A 22,774-nucleotide genomic window follows, 5' to 3' on the forward strand; every position below is an offset into this window, starting at 1 on the left:
AGGCCTGAAGGACCAGTGTCCTGCACCCTGGGTCAACACACCTGAATCAAATGATTAGTTCATTACCAGGCCTCTGGAGAACTTCAAGACATGTTGAGGAAGTAATGTAGCAATTTGAATCAGGTGTGTTGGCTCAAGGACACATCTAAAACCTGCAGGACACCACCCCACCACCCCTGTTGTAGAGCTTTATGAAGAAGTATTCAGATTTTATGGCAAAATCACAACTAAGAATTTTTTTTATTCAAGTGTATATTTTGATTGGTACTGATACTGCAGAAACTGGAATTTTGTAACATTATTTTTTATTTCATGTCAAAATTTAAGAACTCTTACAAATATTATGTGAGATATAAGTGCTGGAGCAAAAAACATTTTTACTATAATCCCTGGACTCCCTTACATTACGCTCGCTAAATAATGTTTCATGGAAGTTTGTTGCAAAACTTATTGAGGTAAATTAGTTTAGTCTTTTTCCCAGGTTGCATAAAAATACCAGGCTGTTTAGTCCAGGCAAAACTGGTCAGTTTGCAGTATTTTGATAATGTTTAAAATGATGTACTATGCTGAACTGGTTACACCTAGGGTACTGTTACTAGGTTACATCAAGGGCAGCAGACATCAGCTCATATATAAGATGATGATGCAGATTAGTTTCAGTCACTGAGTTCTACCTTTTATGCTAGCTTTATAGTGAGTAGGGGTTGGAAATCAGCTATGCTGTTTGGGTAGCATCTCCTTATATCTTACTGAATTCAGCTGGCTAAATCCATAAAGAGCAGTGAATATCAGAAGAGGAGCACAGATCACCTGATCAGAATCTCTATGCAAAGAAAACTAAAACGGATTATGTGCCTTATTTATAAGTAATTCTGCACCATGAATACGTCATAGGTCATCATTCTTTTATTACTCAGGTTGTATCTTCATGCCGTCACTGGAAGCAACACTAGGCTCCAGCATGCAAAAAAAAAATTAACTCATCCAGTAGTAATATGGATGTGTCAGATTTAATCACTCGTTAATTACATTAACTCCAGGTCACTTCAGCCTACTCTAAGCTCTACCCATGGCCTGCATTCAGTATTCATTCTGAACAATTTGCTATAAGCATAAGTCTCTTTAAAAAAAAATGGATGTACAATGAACAGCAATTTACTACAAAACAACACATCTCTGTAAGTTCATGTTCTGCTACTTCGACAGGAGTTTGTGAACATACTCCTACTCGCTTACAGTCACTTTTATTTCACTTGTGGATGAAGCATTTTTGTCATCGACTTCAGTGAAATATAACCTCAAGTTCCTTGCTCTGTGTGTGTGTGTGTGTGTGTGTGTGTGTGTGTGTGTGTGTGTGTGTGTGTGTGTGTGTGTGTGTGTGTGTGACCTCAGCAGAATAGCGAGTCAGAAAAGAAAAATCACTAGTCTGAACCAAGCTTTAAATGCAGCACCCACAGCACAGCCATACTGTGCATAATCAGACATTACTGGCTAACCTTCCATTATCAGCACAACAACGGTAATTTTAAGTCCTTACTTACAGTGATAAATTAGCAGTCAGTACATGTGTGTATTTATGTGTGTTTGGTGTTTATAGAGCCCAAGCCTACATTAGGCATAGGCCCGAGATGCTTTTTCTCCTGTGATGTCTTTTTTGTGCTGTAGAAAGAGGATTGTGAGCACATTGTTATTGAATACAGGCAGTTCCTTTGTTCATGCAGTCATAAGTTTTTCCTAATGCTTAACTACTTTTACTCTGCAGTTATACAAGAGCTAGAAGGAACATCCCTTTAATTATGTGTTTAAAGTAGTCTGCCCAAGGTTTTATGGGGCCTTAGAATTTTGATTTGCATCCCCATCACCCACCACTCACCTCAGCACCACCAGTATTAACTATAGATTGTCCATGGTTGATTGTTTATGCATTGTACAAGAAATACAATCATTATCATGGCGTGTGTGTGCTGGAAAGAGATCAAATAAACCAGCAGAGAGTGCATTTACAAAACAATTTATCTATTTTAATTGGTTTTGAAATGTGGTAATGTGCAAAGGGACACAAAAATCACGCAGTTTTATAAAGACCCAGATATTCTTTTCTTGTAATGTAAGAACAGAAATTGTTTTATAAATTAAACCTAAACATAAATAAGGAATAATTGAAATACAAAATATTCATTAAGAAGATTCTATTTGATTTTTGTCTTTATTTACAGAGAACAATTGGCCTAAGATTAAAAAAACAAAAACTACCTGCCCTGTCATATTAGAAGCTAATGTCTCTGTCAACAGCAAAACTCCCTCACAGGTTTGTACATGCTGACCTGGGGGAAATGATGCTTTGTCAAAAAGTCACACATCAGCTGAAGAAGCACTTTGTGAAGCGTCATGAGCTGATGTTATTGCCGGCGTTGTTGTGTTCTAAAATATATCCACTGGGGAAATATTGCTGGGGAATCAGTTGATGAATGAGGATGAGCTTGTAGCAAATTCAGATATCTCAGGGAAATAATATGTAAAACAACAACGCTGAAAGCGGGTCTAATTAAATAAAACAACTACCTAATTGAGGTGTAACAATGTCGTAATATAACCACAAAGACCCCAAAATGATTATGTGCGCTATGTACGACTGTTATCAGAGTCAAGTCTGTGAATAGTAGGTCTGTTTCATAATGAGACAAAGGTGCTGGGACATGTTCAGGATCCAGCGATTGAGCCTAGACCAGGGGTCCCCAATCTCAGTCCACGAGGGCCGGTGTCCCTGCAGGTTTTAGATCTCACCCTGGGTCAACACACCTGAATCACATGATTAGTTCGTTGCCAGGCCTCTGGAGAACTTCAGGACATGTTGAGGAGGTAATTTAGCCATTTAAATCAGCTGCGATGGATCAAGGACACATCTAAAACCTGCAGGGACACCGGCCCTCGTGGACTGAGATTGGCCTAGACCCTTAGTTCAGAAAATCGTGGTTACATTTCATTACAGAAAAAGTAATTCGATAGTTATTTTACACAGAAGAAAATCTTTAACACAAATGAATGTGTGTTAGGTTTATGCCTTGGCTGCCCTAAAATAATAGCACTGATAATTACCAAGATACATTTTTTATTTGTGTGTGTGTGTGTTGGTTCATCCACTAGTGTGTGCAAGCTCTTTAACTGAAATTGTGTTTTTAGTGATAAACTATAATTATTGTTGTTATCCACAAAATTTCAAGTGAACAGTTTTATGAAAAAAGCTGAGAAAATAATAAGGTACAATATTATTGTTTGATTAAGATGCCAAATTACAGTTACTTGCATTTCTAAAAAGAAAAGTTGAAGAACCTGAAGAAAAGTAGTGGATGAACATTAGGCTTTATCAGTTTCTGACTGCTCAAATTTAGGTATAAAAATGTGAATTCAGTTTTTTATTGGCCTGATAAATAACAGTACAACTTTTAGTATGAAACAGGTTTTAGACAATTGAAAATATATATTTGTGTTTTCTTGTTTTTATGACACTATACCTTCTTTTTGGTTTCAAATTTTAAGTTACTGATACTGTGAACAAAAACAACAACAACAAAAAGTCTGTGTTTGAAAGCAGTACTTGATACTAGTACTGGGTTGTTTGCTAGATGGGTGCCATCTGTGATAACCACTGACTTAAATGTGAGACTATGAGGTCTAACTTTGACTTAAATTCAAACTTGGCCTCTCTATTGTATAAAAATACGACAATACACACACACACACACACACACAAACACACACGTGAATTGAGAGGATTGTGAAGTCTCTTGAGGAGGCACTGTTAATCCTGTTGACAATGGCTTGTCTGAACAGTAGCTTGAAGAGAGATGAGGCTAATTCTCTTTATGAAGGCAGTAACCCCACAGGTCACCAAAGCCAAACACGTAACCATTTAGACACACAATAGAAACACGTCTGTTTCTTCTTCCTGGAGTTTAGCCCCTAGTCCCACCCAAAAAAAAAAAAAAAAGTAATAATACAGTATATCACACCTCTCAATGCAATTGTGCTGCATCAAAAGTCTGCTTCAATTCCCTTCTGTAAAAAATGGGGCTCGGGAGATTTCATTGTCTCTAAAGAAATTTGACAAAATGATATTGACAATGCGGCTTATTTTCCCGGAATAAAGAGGGAAACGTAATATTGTTTCATTCTCTCTTGCTGTTATTGTGATATATTGCCAGCCACCGAAATATTTACACCTATCTCTCTGCCTAGTTACTGTCCCATGCCAGAATACATTATCCGTGGAAAAGAAAACAATATTACATTTCTTATTGAAAAGCAGCGATCCTTCACCTTTTATCCACTCATTAAAAATCACACATACACGAACCCACACACACGAACGGGCACATAGAAACACAGAGAGGTGTTTGTGTGTCCGCAGATGTGGTTTTGAAGTACCAACACTCACTCCAACAATTACACGCAGTGGTTTGTGCATAGAAAAGATAAATGTATGCAACGGCGCTGAAGCTGTTTTAATAGATCTGTAAAAGCACAGGTGTGATGTGTGTCTAAGTGTGCCTTCCGGTCTCAAAGGCATTTACCATCCAGCTGCATAAAACATGTTGAGCAAATGAGTTATATTCACAGTGCAGCTGCCAATTGTCACTATAATTCACATGGACGCAAAAAAAGAGCCTCAAACAGTTAAAATTTTGAACAATCAATCATCTGTAACTCTAGCAGCACAACTTTATCGCCTTTAGAAAAAGATGTTTTCATCTGTTTTGTGCACTTCTCTGTGAGGGTCACATTGACATGTTCTCCATTTCGGAAATAACCTATAGGCTTCTTTTCTGGATGTTTGTGTTCTATCCCCAGACGGGACACCCTACACGTGGTGGGTTGGCAGAGGGAACGAGAAACACTTCTACTGGGGTGGATCGGGGCCTGGCATCCAGAAATGTGCCTGTGGCATCGACAGGAACTGCACTGACCCCAAGTACGACTGCAACTGTGATGCTGATGTCAAACAATGGTGAGTCAGACTTTAAAGTTCACTGTTTCAGTTTTGCAATTAGAGAGCCATTTCTCAGTAGTTTTCAAGCTACTAAGTAGCTCTTTTTTTGTATTACATGAATACTACATGCGTCATGGGAAAGCCTTTTTCATGCATTATGCATTAGCTTTTATCTATCAAGCTTCTTGGAGACCATCTTGTGCAGCTAAAGTCTTCATTTTTACCCACTGCAAACTACTTTAATCTTTCTAATAACCAGGATACTACTTTTATGATAATAAGCTGAATGCATGTGTCGCAGAGTGGAAAGCTAACGCTACAGTTACTAATGAGTGGAGAATTCAGTGGTGACTTTTTTTTTTGCCAACCTAGATAAAAATGATTCTGTCACTTGTTATCACTAGGCTTTAGCTATAAAAACAAGGAAGTTTCACAGGGTTATGTACATACATACCACGCTCACTGGCACTTCAGTAAGGAAGAGGAGTGTTTGTTATTCCATTAACTCACCCACGGATTTTCTCACCAGGGCAGATGAATTCCTCAGACATACCTCAGACATTTAACTGCTTCTAAAATAATTGCAGTTTATATGAAATTGTAAAGGTCAGTTTGTCTATTAACTGCTTGTTATGTTTAATAAGTGCATGTTTGGTAGTAGAGAAGTTCATTTTGGTAGACATTCACAAGGCTTCCTACAAACAATCTCTTACCTGACAGACCGTCGATTCTTTTTATTTTTCTTACCGCATAAGCTGAACCCAAAAATGAAAAACCCACGGATTATTTACATTTTTATTTATTTATTACATTTTTGATAGCACTAAATTCGTCACTTATGCTAATGTAGCGTTTGCATTAAGCTGACAGTGCAGAATCCGCCTTAACTGGACAGTGTGGCGATGCGTCAAACTTCAAAGGCTGAAGTGACTGAATGATGAATGCATTCATCATTCAGTCACTATCAGTGATGTGTTTATTTAAGAGGGGTGCTTACATCCAGAACCAACAGTTTGCGTTTTAAAGCTCTTTTAGCCAGCTGATGGATATTCTCATTAAAAGCTGTTGCATCGCTGTTTGTGAGTGTGTGTATGCATGTGCCTCCTCTTTGAGAGTAATTACTGAGCATTAGCAAGAAGAAGAGATTTAATTTGCTTTCATGTCTCCCTCCTCATCTCGAAAACTGATGAGATTACAAATAAATTTTACAGTGCCTTGTTCTCTCTGTTAATATTGTACGCATCAGTGTCTTATTGTTTGTCTAAGTTAGCTTTGAAATTTTACCAACTGTTTGCACTCATTACCCATACTTTTGGCAGCACATAGAAATGCGCAAGTGTCTATCCACACATGCTTACTCAGATGCACACGTCCCTGCACACTGTCTTTAATTAGAGTTCTCATTAGAGTTCCAGAATGCATTGGTCAGCACAGAAATGAAATTAAAATATGGCATCAAAGACAGACGGAACACATGAAAACATAATCCCTGCAGCCACTTCTGTTTGCTGGCGAGGAAGCATTACAAAAAAAAACCCTCTAATATTGTACAGGAAGTCTACAGTGTTGTCTGACATGTAGGTGTGCACATTTTCACATCAATAAACACGCAAGGGCATAAGCAGAGTCTTAGAGGAAAAAAAGCAAACAGCTCAGAAGCCTGAAGAAGAGAAAGGCTGGGTTGGCTGGGTTGCAGTTTGCAAAAACACTCGGAAAAAACTGAACAGACTTCCATGAAGGAAAGATTATCCTCTATCAAAGCAATTGAAAGAGAATATGTGGTGAAAACAGCAAAACCTAATGCACATCATGCAGGGCATTAATGGAACTAGGGCACTTGAATTTGTTGATAATTTTAGGTGAATACAGGGTGAATACAGATACAGACATGCTCAGTTTCAGCAACTAAGTTCTGAGGTGACATGACCTTATTGTGACTGAGCAGACTGGCTAAAGACAAGAAGAAAGAGCTGAAGGTGTCTGCAGACGGTCCTCAAAGAGGATCACCTGGCTAGATCTAAAGACATCTATCGATGTCTAAAGGGTGAATCTTGAAATTGATCTGTGTTAAACACGGCACACCTGTGCAATTGTTACTACACTGATGTAAACCTACTCAAATTAAAAGTGAGACTTGATTCATTAGAGGTAATTGGATCAGACCTTAAATGGTGTTTAACCTGCTAGCTATCTAACACAGAGCCTGTGTGATGTCTCATTGCACCGACGTGAAAATAGAGCAGGTAATTCTCTGGTGAATTCACACTGTGTGAGTGAACTCCTTGTATGCAGCCTCCCTTACGCTCCCTTGTCTAAACCACATAACGTGTACTGAGGTGTGAACATATGTGAAAGTGACTATTTCATGTGTGCTACATGTAAAAAAGACCAAAGTGACAGTATTGATACTGTTTGGAAGTTTACTAATAGGCTCAGTTAAAAGTATCCTTTAAGTAGTAACCAGTACTACAGCTGGTACAGCATCTAACAGCATAAACAAAAGAAAATCTTCATGCCTGTGGATAACACCTCCCCCAACTATAGACTTACAAATGCCCACTCATGTTGTCCTACCCACACAGCAGACAGGTCTGGCCTGGATCTGGTGTCAAGCCGACCACTGCTGGCTGACTTCTGGCATGTTAAGTGGTATGTCATCCAGATATGGGCCAGGTCTGGAGTAGATGGCACTGTTTATGTGATGGCATGCCACATCTGGCCCGATTGTGGTTTGGTTTATGTGGCCCAGGCTCATAGAAAATAGGTCTTCCCCATATCCAGCATCAAGCTGGTACTTCTGACTGACTGGTGTCATGGCAGAGTGTATGTCAACCAAATGTGGGCCAGGTCTGGCAATGATGACACTATTTATGTTCCTATTTTCCTGTTAGATAGAAGACCCAAATGCCATGTTGCAATACTATACTGCTATGGTAGTCAACGTTTCTTATCCAGGTTTGTGAGTGTACACTTTATCCAAAACCTAGTGACGGTTTACTCACGTTTGCCAGTGGGTGGTGGTAGCTCAGGAGGTAGAGCAGATCACCTACTGATCGGAAAGTTAGTGGTTCAACCCCTGGCTCCTCCAGTCTGCATGTCAAGAGTAAGAATGTGGTTAGGAAGCACTCTGTTTAGAGAAAGTGTGTGATTCAGTGAATGTGGCATGCTGTACTTTGAGTAATCTGGAAGAGTAGAAAAGCGCTATATAAGAATCAGTCCATTCACTGTCCGAACAGAGTTTTATCATGTTACTTTCGCACTATTATGTTCTGGCACATGTTGTTATTACATGGCTTGATTAAGGTACATAATAGGCTGACATCTGGGGCCAGAGCTGAAACTGTTCTGGGCCAGCACAGGACCACCAGTATGTCCGGCCTTGTGCTGGCCCATGTGTGGGCCACCTCTGGCAAACCAGGTCTGGGCCACCAAAGGGCCATCATTCTTTGTGGTTCTTTGGGCCATTGTGTGGGCCACATCTGGGCCATACCAATTTTGTAATGTGGGTACATGTATGAATACTTCTATGTATATAAACAACTGCAATACCTTTGTGAGATTATTATGTACTTTATACAATTTACCCTAGCTGATGTTTTTCTGAATCGATTTCTTTTTATATTTAGCTTTCCCTTCTTCATTTCATACTCAAAATCACTTACCTGAGATGTGTCACCTCACCGCTAAGGAATTATTTATGGAAAATCATATTGACACATTTGTGAATAGTGTCTGGCAGATATTTCCGCAGTTATTTCATTGTTTGTTTGTTTTTATTGTGCTCTTAATAAACTCTAAATTGAACTGAATAGAAAAATGTTTCTTTCACAGCAAAAGATATAGCAAGGTGAAAAGACCATAATTCCTTAACCTCTATGATTTTTTTCCAAATCATCCTATAGGAGAGAAGATTCTGGTCTCCTGGTCTATCAAGAACACCTGCCAGTCAGCCAGGTCGTGGTGGGCGACACCAACAGGTCAGGCTCAGAGGCCAAGCTAACTGTTGGACCACTCCGTTGTCAAGGAGACAGTAAGTGTTGTGTCATTTAAAATACAATTAATGTACTTTGGTGTGGAGCACGTGGATGGCGCCAAAACAGCTGTCTTTACTCATGTGAGTGACAGACAGCTGGAAAACGATTCCAACATCACGAATGAGTATTTACTTGGTCCAAAAATCAAAGTCATAACTGCTGACATAAAAGTGGTTGAATGGACTGTGTGTGCGAGGCACTGGGGGGCTTCAAGGTGTTGAAAGTTCAGTTAATGAGTACAGATAAGCAGATACACCAAAAATTAATTGGAAATAAGTAAATAATTTTTTCTCCCCATAAACTACATTTATAGGGGTAAAAAAAGAAAATTTATTTTCCAAATAATTGATAAAGGAAATAATTATTACAGCTCTTATCCAACATATGGCAGCCAACAAGTGGTGTTAGTCAACTTTTTATTTAGTTTGATATTTGTTACCGATTTATATTGAAGAAGGCTGCGCTATTATATTCAGAAAACAGCGTGATTAAGTTTTTAGCAGCATTGTAGGTAATTTCAGGCTAATCCACAGTATTTTGGAACAGACAGCAGGGCTCCGTAGAGAGGTACAGAGGTGTACTCTGATTAAAGAGAAACTAAAAGGTCAATAGAGTATCCAGGAGCTAAATCACACGGTGTGAGTCATCTGTAAGGTTGTAAAAATGAACTTTAAACTCAAGAGGAGCCTACACAGGATGGGGAAAGCAGGCGTGAGCTTTTTGGATTCACCGCAGGGTTAAAATGGGCCTTTGAGTGAAGCACAAGGACGGCTGTTGCAGCAGACTAAATGAAAAAGAAATATGAGCAATAATGACCATCTCTAGGTCGACTGCGGAAAGGAAGGGATTTTATTTTCTCAAAAATTCACAGCTGGTTGCTGAAGAATGGCTGCATAACCTTTGTGAAGGGCTCACGAAAGGTTGAATCAATTCCTCTTTTGACACTGTATGTAGCTTCTGAAGAGTTTGTGTGCTTGTTTCTTTATTTGATGTTAAGCAGTATGACATTTTTAGATAGACAGTTAATGGTACTCCAGCAGACCTTACACTGGAATAGATACATATTCAAATTATAGAGATCCCATTGTGCTTACAACAAATGCCACCAGGCTGTACATGATATTAGCAGATAAAGATTGTCTAATGAAAGATACAGATTGCACTGTTATGTCAGGTGAACCGTAATAGAAACGTCAACGCAGGGATAAAGCGGGTAGCGCCGTTATTGCCTGGTGAATGGAACGAAACAACCCAAAACAAATAAGATCGCTTGTCCTTGTCTTTTCCGCTGAATCGGCCTGAAACCAGATTGAAACATTTAAATTCAAACAAGTATGAATGAATTAGCTTTCAGAGAATTGCATTTTCCTGTAGCAACTGGTGAAGTGGCAGGTGATTGACACAATTTGGAGCAACATTTTTAAGGTATGCCCTGTGGCCTACAGCCTTTCTCAATCCCGCCTTTCTTGTGGCAATTTCTGTAATAGGTGGAAATGACTCATAAAAAGCCAGCCAGTGGCAGCCGCCGTCATCACTGTTGATGTATTCACTTACTTTATGAAAGAGAGGAAAAGTGAAAGGTTTGTGTAGTAGTAGCGAGCAAAGTGCCAGGAAACTTAGATTGATAGCTGGCTACCTTTATACACTCACGGTTAAATTACTACCTGAATTGGCTATTTTAAGTGGCAGGTGCAATGTGTGCAATTCACCGGAGCTGCAGTTCAGCACAACAGCTATATTTGTTTAAGGCTGATAGGACCTGAAAGAAACTCGAGGGGTCAGTAATGGGTTTATACAGTCACCTAAAAGCAAGCAACAAAAAAAAAAGTGACACTGTGGTGCAGTCACACAGTATATAGGGAGCTTTATTTAACCATAACAAATTAAACGAATGGTAACTCACACAAACATCAAAAATCAGTATGACAGGAAGGGCACTTTGTTCATCATTATCTTTGGCTTCCTCATGTGGAAGAAATATTTGCCATTTCTTCATCCTGAACCCCAGTGGAAATTAAGCATTATCAGTGTGTCTTTGACTGTACAATACATCCATTGTCAGTCAAACTTTTGCAAAGTACCAAATCCTTTTTTGACTGTTTGCTGCTGATGGTTTGAATAAGGTCTTAATTAAAAACTATCTTCAGAGAGAGCAAGAGAAAACACTTCATGCATAGCGGAGTACAATTGAGCACATTGTCATTCTGGGTTTGCACTTGAGTCTGAAAATAGCACATTGCTTATTCTCGCAGTGTGCAAATCATTCACAGAACCTGTTGTTTTATCTTGATTGTCTTTTTATTTTGGAATCTTTCTTTATCTGCCTCTGCATATGTGTGTTTTTGTGCATGAACGCACTCGCATTTTGTGCTAATGTCTATGTGTGTGGTGAGATAAATGCATCTGAACTCCGTTCAAAGCTTTTTCATCTAAGCACTCATCCTTTTATTCCCTTCAGTCAACTCCCGGTAGTTTAGGTTGTTGCTCAGGTAAACATCAGGTGTCAGATCTAGCAGAACACTCACACCTACACACAAACACACAAACCGAGAGGCACTTTAATCCTTGCTGTTTCTCTTCCTGTCTGTGCTTCTAATCAGTGTTGGCGCACTGCTCTCATTGGGACTTTGGGTCAGTTGGAAGATACACACATATTGTGCAGAACTATGATATTGACCACTTCCCGTTTCATGCAACCTGGGCCAGTTCACTTTGTCCGCATCTTACCTGCGATATGTGACTCCTGTAGTGTGTACCGAGTTTCTGTCAGATCAGCACGGATCAACTGCGCGGTATAGCTGTGATGCAGCTGTTTACTCGGTAAATTCAGAGGTTCTGTAACACAGTGGGCTTCAAGATAAACTTAGAAAAGTTAAATGGATAATGGAAATGGTATTCTAATGGTGTAAGCTTTCACTACATTAAGGCTTAGCTGTCATTATGAGAGGATATTCAGTGGCTTTAGCCACCATGATCCCTGCGAGCCAGCAGGCTCTTCTTGTCAGCTTGTTGAGATCTGCCACTGCCTTATTTCACAAACGCACATCTGATGTATTTTTATATTTATGGTGTGACCGGTTTGTGATACTGGCCTAAATAAAATGCTAAATAAATTTGATTCAAACCATCATACTGTAATACGATGCTGATTTTTATTTGCATTATTCGCATTTTTGTATATCCTACAATCTGTCACATGTGTACCACTAAAACTGTTTGGTGGCCCCATGTACAACCTTTTTGGAGGAACCCAAGGAGTAATTTTGTTTGCTTAATATGCCCCAGGTCTGTATTGTGACCTGAACATGAAGCAGAAAACTGTAAAAAGCAAGCGCATCTTTTTTTTTTTCTTTAACGCAGAACAAATGAACCAATCTACGAGTTTAAAAGCAACCTTAATTTCATTCCACTTTTCTAAATGTATTATCCACTGAGCAATTGAAAACAGAATGAACTCCTCAATTATGTCTGTGAAGGTTCTCAGTCATCCAGGTCATCGTAGTCAAAGGAGCTTGCAAAGAAAAGCATCTGGACTTCTTTAAGTTGCTTGAAGACGTTTCGCCTCTCATCCGAGAAGCTTCTTCAGTTCTAAGGTCAAATGGTGGGGAGTCCCGGATTTAAACCTAGTGGGAGTATCCCCCCACAGAGGGACAAAAGGACCCCCTGATGATCCTCTAATCGCCTGAGCCAAGATGTGAAAATGGGTGTGGGTCCCAATCAGCCAGGGTTTCAGGTGAGCTCATTGTGAAACCTGGCCCCACCTTATCATGCTACATAGGAAATGACAATGACAGACGCAACAACATTGTCATCCCCTATGTAGCCGGTGTATCAGAAAAACTCAGGAGATTTTTCTCCAAGCATGACATCCCGGTGCATTTCAGACCCAGCAACACGCTCAGACAAAAACTGGTTCATCCCAAAGACAAAACTCCAAAACACAAACTTAACAATGTGGTGTATGCGGCACAGTGCAGCGAGGAATCCCCAGATCTCTACATTGGAGAGACCAAACAGCCACTTCACAAGCGCATGGCACAACATAGAAGAGCCACCTCCACAGGACAAGACTCAGCAGTTCATCTGCATCTTAAGGATAAAGGACACTCTTTCCAGGATGCCAATGTTCACATTTTGGACAGAGAGGACAGATGGTTTGAAAGAGGAGTGAAAGAAGCCATCTATGTCCACTGTGAGCGACCATCTTTGAACAGAGGCGGTGGTTTACGACACCAACTCTCTGCCATCTATAATTCAGTTTTGAGTTCCCTCCCCAGATGCCTTAACGCCCACTCACATCCTGGGCCATCTGACCTCAGGAATTCGCATGATAAGGTGGGGCCAGGTTTCACAATGAGCTCACCCGAAACCCTGGCTGATTGGGACCCACACCCAGTTTCACACCTTGGCTCAGGCGATTAGAGGATCATCAGGGGGTCCTTTTGTCCCTGTGTGGGGGGATACTCCCACTAGGTTTATATCTGGGACTCTCTTCACCATTTGACCCTAGAACTGAAGAAGACTCTCGGATGAGAGGTGAAACGTCTTCAAGCAACTTAAAGAAGTCCAGACGCTTTTCTTTGCAAGCTCCTCCTCAATTATGTTATATCTGAGAGATTGCTTCTGTCACTTCCAACTTCTCATGTTTTTTTTCCTGTCGCCTAAGGAAAAATACATTAACATACTAAGAAAGGAAACTAATATTGGTATCTGTGCTGTAATGTAACAAAGCACCAAAGTGGTTTTGGGGCAAATAATATCCTTTAGAGAGGAAAAGTAAAAATGGATTTAATCTATAGTGCAAGACGGCATGATCATTGCACTAATAATTCTTCATAAACTCTCTATTGACTGCTCATTTTTCAAACTAAAGGAAATAAAAGAATGGAGCTATGCTATCTCAGCGGGCTGTGCTTTAGAGATAGTGCTGGATTTAAAACTACAAAGGAATTTAGCCAAGTATACCACAGATATCAAGTATGCCACAGTTAAACATCACGCACTGGATATTTCGCTGTCATTTTTATCTCTAACAGCCCGTCCACCGGCAGACAGGAAGTGGCCTGGTTCTGTCGAGGGTGCAGAACATGACAGAACACCTGCCCTTCTTTCTCCCTGGTGTCACACCCATTATGGTCCCTTCATCAACAACCCGGTGCCAGTCACTAATGTCCCTTCATCGCCGAGCTGCCAACATACAAACAAACCATGATTTAATGACCCATGACATCACATCTGTTTGTGTGGGGGGGTCTGAAAGTGTGGCAAACACAATTAATAAAGATGGATTCTTCTGTCACTTGGACGCCGCAGTACTCTCTTTGTCTTCCTTGTTATCACCGCATGTGTCTTTGTGGGCGCAAGACAAAGTGAGACATCTTCTTTTATATTGAGTGACCAAATTAACAACCTTTACAATGAAGATGACTTTGAGGTATGTTTGCCATAGTGCCGGCCAAGACACTGGAACATGGAGCATACATTATACATTGGCCCATTAAGGCATATTAAATGTATATTAAAAATTTCACACGTGAATAGGTCCCGCGCATATGATTGATGCTTCTCATACTGTGCATGGAGCTATGTCTCAGTAAGAGCAATGATGATTGGCTGCCATATAATGGGTTTTCATAGGCAAATGACTAATGTCTTGAGCAGTCAGGAAAAGTTTTAGCAAGGAGGTACTTGTGTGTCTGTGTGGAAGCACAAAGACACACTTTTGTGTGTGCGTTTGTTTCTTTTTTTTTATGGTACGCACAGGAGCAAGTTAGAGTGGACTTTGTCTCTCTCTCTCTCTCTGCTTGTGTGTGTGTGTGTGTGTGTGTGTGTGTGTGTGTGTGTGTGTGTGTGTGTGTGTGTGTGTGTGTGTGTGTGTGTGTTAGCTCTGGCATTAATGAAGCCCATTTCCACGGCTAGTTTAATGGCAGCCTATACAGTCACAGGGAGACAGAGAGAAATTAGTTCCATTTATTGATGTTAAAAGGGTTTGGACATTTTAATAGATGGAAATTAAAATAAAAGATAGCAAGTGAAGCACAGCAGCATATGTATTCTGCTGTTATGATCTCACGCACCTGCTGTGAGACACGCTTGGCCTCATGACTGACCACAAATGAAAGCTTACACACACACACTATTATAGTTCAAAACTAATTAAGGGCTTCGTCACCATTCTTCACTGTTCGTGTGCCAGGGCACCGGTAACTGAGGCCAATCAACTTTTGAAACTGAGTGAAATATCTGTTCATGTGTTTCCATCAGTCAGACAATTTTGAGTGCCAAAGCAGGGTGCACTTTTTAAATTTTACAGCCATTAAAAACCATTTCACAGCCCAGTATATTGAGAAAAAGTGAAGGGGCCTAACTGCTTTCTCGGTTCATTGCAAATAACATTATTCGTCCCAGTCAGCACTTTGAACTTTGTTTTATTCAGATGGTATGATTTTATATACGCCTCCCCATTCCAGGCTCCAAAGCATTCTCATTCTGCCTCTCCTTGTCCATAACTTAAGCTAAACAGAAAAATGTTATTGAAGGTTCATACACAACTTATGGACTTACATAATGTCTACACTTTACTGCTGGGATATTCTGTACTTTAATTCCCCGTTATTACTTTGGCAGCAAACCCCTGTATATCAATGCACAGTAAAATTTTATGTAAAGTTTGTTGCTGTCTTGATCAAATAAATGATAACCTTAAACATCCCGTGATTTCATACAAATATTGACAGAAATTCAGAAATTTCTCCACGCTTTCTGCAGGATGCCAGTTTAACCTTTGCTTTTATATAGAAATATAACCAGAATGTAACAAGTTAGAAACCTGCTGAGATGCAAAGAGGCACTGACTCAGTCAGGTTGCAACATGCTGGGAATTTATCGGCATTTCTAAATTAGTGATTATTTGCAAACCTTCACCAATATGTCTGAGACCGATTACTCAGTGTTAGTCGAACCACGGGGTTTGAAGACAGGTTGCCTCCTGCCAATCACCAGGAGGTCGAGGGTGTTGCGCACTAAATTTCAATGCAATCACCAATTTTCCTATTTGCAAGGAGGCTGCCATCTTATTTATCCTCAAGTGTGACGGAGCTTTTGGCAAGGATGTTATCTGTTCTCTGGTCTCTCATTAAAAGATGATGTAAACCTGAAGAAGCCTAGAAGGCATTAAAGAATTACAGCTTTTTGTCCAGCTTTGTCGACTCTTGCACCCAAAGCACTGCCATTAGAATTCTTTTTGTATTTCTGGTTTTAGCAAATTTACAAACACAACATTGGAATGATGATTTATGGACGTTATTTGGAAGAAAACAAAGAATGAAATTATTCTATTTTCAACCTCCCTCCAGACTGCTTCGCCATTTATGTACCTCTGAGCACTGAAAGTTTATGCTGAAAATGTATGACAAAAAACTTAATTACAGAGTGAGATTGACAAAGGCTTTGCAGGTCTCAAATGACAGACACAAACTAATTACCTGAAGATTCAAATGCTACATTTAGCATGAATATACAGCACATAGACCATAAAATTGCATGCCACAGACGGCTCAATTATACAAATGAGATGAAATACAGGTCTCAGTGGAAATGGGGGAGAAAAAAAATGAGCGATGAAGAGATATATGCTTGGTGTGCCACTCTTTAACATTCTGCAGAGCTGTATATAGGTTCAAGTGTTTTAAACATTAATATCTTAGACGTGCCCTTAGGGACAACTCAGAAGTGTGACCTTCGAAGATAGGTGGCTTTGCTTTCCTTGTTAAATGAGCCTATTCTTAGTCCTTTAATGAAAAATCTCTCAACAGCTTTACCTGAAGTATACGTCGCAATAAGTAGCAAGTGGAAAAGTTAAATTAGATGGCAAACTATGAGTTTGCTCTGAGAACTTGAGGAATAGGTGCTTGTACCCTGAAATACGGTGGCCCTGAGGGGCCAAACAGACTGCATCTTAAAACAAGGGAAAAAACACAGAAATAGGAAGAAAAAAAAAAGAGATTTCAAAAAGCACAAGGGAAGTGTTTCTGGGGAGACAATAACCCGACGGACCAGTTGCAGGAACCCAAAACATGCTAGTTGTGTTTTATCATGATTCATATAATACTGATGACGAATTTTTAGGCTAATTGTTAGGCTAACACACTTACCTCTCATCTTTTCTTTCCTCACAAAACCGATAGAGCCTCCACTTCTTTTAAGTGTCTCCCAGCGCAATTGTTAGCATATTTTGGTTCCTGTAGCTGGTCTGTCGGGTTATTGTCTCCCCAGAAACACTATCCTTGTGCTTTTGGAAATCTCTTTTTTCCTATTTCAGTTGTCATTTTTCCCATTTCCATTGTGTTTTGTGTGCTTTTGCATCGTTTTTCTTATTGCTGGTGTTTTCTTAAATGGCAGTCTGTTTGGCCTCTCAGGGCCACCGTACTGAAATCCTAAATGTTACGAATTTACAGTGGAAAAGCATCACCGTGTTCACGCATACAGCAGGACACGTGTGAGGCCCAGTTGTTACTGTAGCGGTGCGCTGTCATCTGTGTTGTCTGCTTTGCCCTCCAGCAGTGAGTGTACATTATTTGTATTTCTAATGAGTATGTACATGTACTGCATTTTATATGCGTGGTTGTGTGTGTGTGTGCCTGAAAGTGTACGCGTTAATGACCTGAGACGGGGCAGTCAGTCATCCTTACCATCTGTTGGTATTGGCATATAACCCATCTGGTCAAGCACAGACAGATGAATCATCTAGTTGGCTTCCAGACCCAAACTTCACCTTATGCTGCATCTCATATCAAGTCAGCATCTACAGCTCAGTGAACTTTGATTTTTTTTTTACGGTTCTCCGTGCAGGCTAACGTAGAGGTCAACTGCTGCTTTTATCTATTTCAGATAAAGACTTCATATAGATCAAAGTGCACAACATGAACATACTAAATGGGAAACCGTTTCATTAGATGCAAACAGAAAATGTTGAGCAACAGTTTAGCCTACAGACACATCTCAGTTCCTCTTTGATACGAATATAAGTCAAGAAGACACACACTTAGGTGCCGATCTGGCTCAGTGCACTGAGCAGATGACCACATGTTATACGGCTGAGAGCGGCCGGCCCAGGTTCGAGTCCAACCTGCATGTCTTCCCCCGCTTTCCTATCTTTTCCTCAGTGTGTCTATCAAATACAGCAAAAAAGAAGATCTGTTGTTAGTTTAAATGTCACAAGCTACACACACACTAATCCAAAACCAGAATCAGTGGTTTGTGCTCCTCTCACACTATGGAAAACAGTGGTTGGAGGCGTTGGCATGACCAAAACTGCAAAACTTGCAGCCCTGTTGATTTTGAAATGGTTGCTTCAAAGATGGAGACCGGGTGTGCAACCGTGCACAGTCAGCTGACGACCTCCAGATGACTTGTTTTGTCAAAAGAGCGAAAATACTGCTATCAGTTTTCCATTGTTACCAATTGAAAAGGGTCAATTTGGCGATTATATGAGACCTGATTGTGATAATACAGTGATTAACTGTTATCGCAAAAATCATAGATCTTTTGCTGTCTGTTTGAAATCTGTAGCCGTCTACACAGAAATTCATATTCACTACTTACAGTCAGTCCAGCCAGAATTTAGATTTGAAACAGAATTTTTCATTCTGCTTCTCCCTGTCCATAAATTAGGCTCAGCAGCAAACTAGATTCACACCCAACTTTTGTCTCCAAAACTTTGTCTCAAGCACTAGCCCTTCTGTGAAGAATAAAACTCTGTCTTTCTGTCTTTTCTTAAATTATGGTACAGCTTACATAATATTGTACAGAACATCATTGCCTAGATAGACACAGCTACTACAAGATGGTGAATTAACTCCAAAATAGTTCTTGTGGACCCCGATTGTACAGACTCCCACCAGGTGACCTGCACAACCGCCTTATGATTGAAACTGGTCAAGCAGAGATTGGGGGTATGGCACACTCAACCTCTGGGACCTGTTAGTCACCAAAACTACTTGTAATTGGTTGAATTGAGTAGAATCTCCACCATGCAATCGAAATTAGAGGCTTTCCTAGTTGCAAAGAGGTTGCTGTTCTATTTTTATTCTGTTGTGAATGGACTGCCTGTCTGCCTCAAACACAACTTTTTTACCATCAAAGATTTTTACATCACCTGATTACATAACTGACCGTCAGTGAATGTGTCAATTATTTTATAACTCAGAGCATAAAAGTTACAAAGCCAGACATCAGATTGAATCGTGTTGTGTAGTACATCACAAATTTTTATCTAAATTAAAGTTTTTATAATTCTGTATTTCTCACATGTAAAATGAATTATTTCAAACTTCTTCTTTTTTTAATTTGATGGTTATGGCTTAAAGCTCAATCTCAGTATTTTATTTTCACTTTGTGTATGACAGTTAAAGAAGTGTAACTACAATCATGGGGAACACTGCAGATCTCTGCTGACAACCTTCAAAACACAGGGTTTTTGCTCAAAACACTGGCTGTTCACAGAGTGCTGTGTCAAAGTTGCACAAGCAACAGGAATGAATGCAGCCTTGAGAGGACTGAGGTGGGTTCTGGAGTCTGGGAGAAGAGTAAGGAGGCATAAAATCTAGTGTGTTTGAGGTCCAGCATGAAGATTCCATGATGATCCGGGATGCCATGTCATCTGCTGCTGTTGGTGCCGGGTGATTTGTTCTGTTTTTTGTGAGTCCAAAGTCAATGCAACATCAACCAGGAGAGCACTTCCTGCTTCCATCTGCTGACAAACTTAGCTTAGCACCTGCTCACAGAGCCAAAACTGCTGCCAAATGGTTTGCTAACCATATCATTACTGCACTTGAATGGCCAGCCAACTCGCCTGACCTGAAAAATACAGAGAAACTGTGGGTCATTCACAAGAGGCGAACTAGAAATACCCGAATATGATGAGCTGAAGACCACTACTAAACAACCTGGGCTTCAACAACACCTCTGCACTACCACAAAGTGGTCACTTCCATGCCACATCTTGTTAAAGTAACCCCAACCAAGAATTTAGTATAAAAAATAAAACATAATCAGACAAGAAGTTAGAAAAATCTGTACTGCAAATCCTTTTTTTGTAGTTGATCTTTCACTATCGCATTTAAAACTAAGAGCTGTATATAAGCCAAAATCATCAAAATTTTATCTGTGATGATTATCTGAAAGTTTACCTGATTTTAATTAATTGACAAAAAAAATTCAAAGGCACTAGAACAGGAGTGTCAAATATAAGACCCGGACATAAAGGTTTTACTTTTAACTGTATTTTCAAACGTTTTACAGCTTTTACGAGTGATAATAACCTCTCCCATGTCCTCTCATATTACACCAAATAATTAAGTTGTAAATTTCTGTATTTTATACATTTACTTGTTACGATGTAAGCCCAAAGAGTCATGCTGACAGATTTCTTTCATTTACAGCAGCATGTATTTATTATGTACAAAAAGTGAGATGTACTGTGGAAATTGTGCTTCTTTTCTTTATATTAAGATATCTCATTGATAACATGTATAGTTAGAGGGGAGATTCACTAGTCCGGCCCACATAGGATCAAAGTGGGCTGTGGGCCCGTGATGTGAAATGAGTTTGACATCCCTGCACTGGAATATCCTTGATCAGTATGTGGCTGGTGGGCACAGAGGGGATGTGGATTTCTACAGGCTGCTAAAGATGATGGTTCTCGTCTCATCATGGACATGCTGCTGTTTTTCACCAATATTTTACGTCTTATATGTAGTCCTCTTTTCTTGTTTTCATGGCGAGGTTTTTTTAATTGTGTTTTAATATTAGCCACACCAGAATGCGAGGTCACAAGCAAACACAGAAGGGAGAAGGCCAGTGGCTATAAATTAACTTAAAGTATATCTGAGATAATCTTGACTAAGCCCCACAATACACCAGACAGTATGACCAAGGGCATCTAGGAAAAGAAGAGAGAATACGATGAGAATTTCTTCTTTGGTATTACCTTGAGTGCCAATTAAACAGAAAAAAAAACTCTTGTCAAGAAAACCTCTTCTGATTTCATTAGAAAATAGCCTATCTTGGAAGCGCCCTTCACTATTCATTGATGCAGGTCTTGCTGTAGGTTTTCTACACACAGTGCATAAAAGAAAAACGGATGATTGCAGACAAGAGTTGACACACGACTGACCCATCTGTCTGAGCCCGCCGGTGTTGTCCTGCTTGCTGTGGCATATGGCCGTTCATATAAAACTCCCTTGACAGAACCTTGATCAATAAACATGTGGCCCTGCCTTCAAACATCGCATATCAGGCATTACGGATGGATAGCCTAGTGTTTGCCATGTCTTAGTCAGAAAAGACATTTATTTGCTGGATCAGTTTGTGAAGCAGTTGTTTGATAAACATTTCAATATGGGAGTGATAAATGTGCCATACTGCCTAGCCAACCAGTTGCATCTGTGAATCTGGCACAAGGGCAATCCGAGGTTTATGCTTTGGCTTCTGTCTTTATTCCTCTAACACTGTTTTCTCTCCGACACTCTGTCAACCGCCTAATTTTTTTTTTCCCCGGTCTTCTGTTGGTTCTCACGCTTTGGATCCAACCTCCCACTTCTCTCTTTTCCTGCTGTTTCCTCTCCCTCGTTCAAAAAGAAAAGTTGTCTCCAAGCTGTATTTCTTTATCCCAGTGTCCTTCTTGCTTCTGTATCTTTGCAAGTCTTCTTTTTTACTCTCTTGCTCGAAGCTCTCGTGGTCTCATTCAGCGCATACCAATAAATATCAGAGGGCATGAAACTTTCATGTTATCTGTGTATTTGTGTTGGGGTTATTTTATGTGTGTGTGTTTGTACTTTAAGGGTTGTTTTTTATTGATGTAACGCACACAAAAGAAAATGAAGGTCCTTTTTATGTATCGGTGTATCAATCTGCTCCACTTTTAATTTCCTATAGATTCTCATTCTAGTTTAAACTGCCACAAACCAGTGATCGTATATTTTTTTTAATCACTTCTGCAGCCCTTGAGTCTTCCATGTATGACTCAGCATCACAGTAAACACGATGTTATTTGTTTCCTTTGCCTCTGCAGGAATCCCCCTGTTTAGTCCTGAATTAACCCTGTTCAGTAATTGGCTGTGCCTCCCATGGAGAAGTGAACCATAGCCCAACTTCAAACGCAATAATCGCAACGACAGCATCAACGGGTGGTTGTCTGTGTATGTGGGGGAATGGGCGTGTGCATGTGTGTGCGCTTCGCTGCTATCTACCCTTGCCCCTGGTGACGGAATGTAAGGCAGAGAGGAAAAAGGGAGAACCTCAGCCCTGTCACTGGGGGGATGCTTATCACACTGGTCCAGGAGACAGACACGAACGCAAAAAGATGCACGGGTGTTGGTGCATACATACGTGGACAGGTGACACAAAAAACACAGTGGGAATGCACTTGGACTCTTAAAATGGGTACAAGCTGACAATTTGGCAACTGTAAATCGTTAATGGAACTGTTAATTTATCTAAAGAGTGCAGTCTTGTCTTTTTTTCATTGAAGGTGTCATCTTGGGATCAGTATTTTTACAGTCTTTAAGACTCAGAGGTAGATGGTGTCAGATTAGAATAAGAGTTAAATTAATCATCAGTAGCAGCCATACTCAGGTGCATGTTGTCATGTTTCTCTCCTGTGCACAGCTGTTCCTATTTCCCCAGGTTAGAGTGAAGGGTCTTAGGCCAATCCTCTGAGGCATAAAAGAGATATCACACAGCTGATAACACA

The 22,774-nt window shown here is 40.1% G+C and overlaps 1 protein-coding gene across 2 annotated transcripts in view; it reads left to right on the forward strand.

Moving 5' to 3' along the window:
• cntnap2a (contactin associated protein 2a) overlaps positions 1–22,774 on the forward strand; it is a 371,460-nt gene that overhangs the window by 295,938 nt on the left and 52,748 nt on the right. For both annotated transcript variants that reach the window (XM_040044091.1, XM_040044092.1), the window contains exons 16-17: positions 4,849–5,005; positions 8,890–9,017. In XM_040044091.1, coding sequence (XP_039900025.1) covers positions 4,849–5,005; positions 8,890–9,017 — 285 coding nt within the window. The remainder of the gene's footprint in view (positions 1–4,848; positions 5,006–8,889; positions 9,018–22,774) is intronic.

This window comes from Simochromis diagramma, unplaced genomic scaffold (genome assembly GCF_900408965.1).
Source record: "Simochromis diagramma unplaced genomic scaffold, fSimDia1.1 OVJJ01000602.1, whole genome shotgun sequence".
Taxonomy (NCBI): domain Eukaryota; kingdom Metazoa; phylum Chordata; class Actinopteri; order Cichliformes; family Cichlidae; genus Simochromis; species Simochromis diagramma.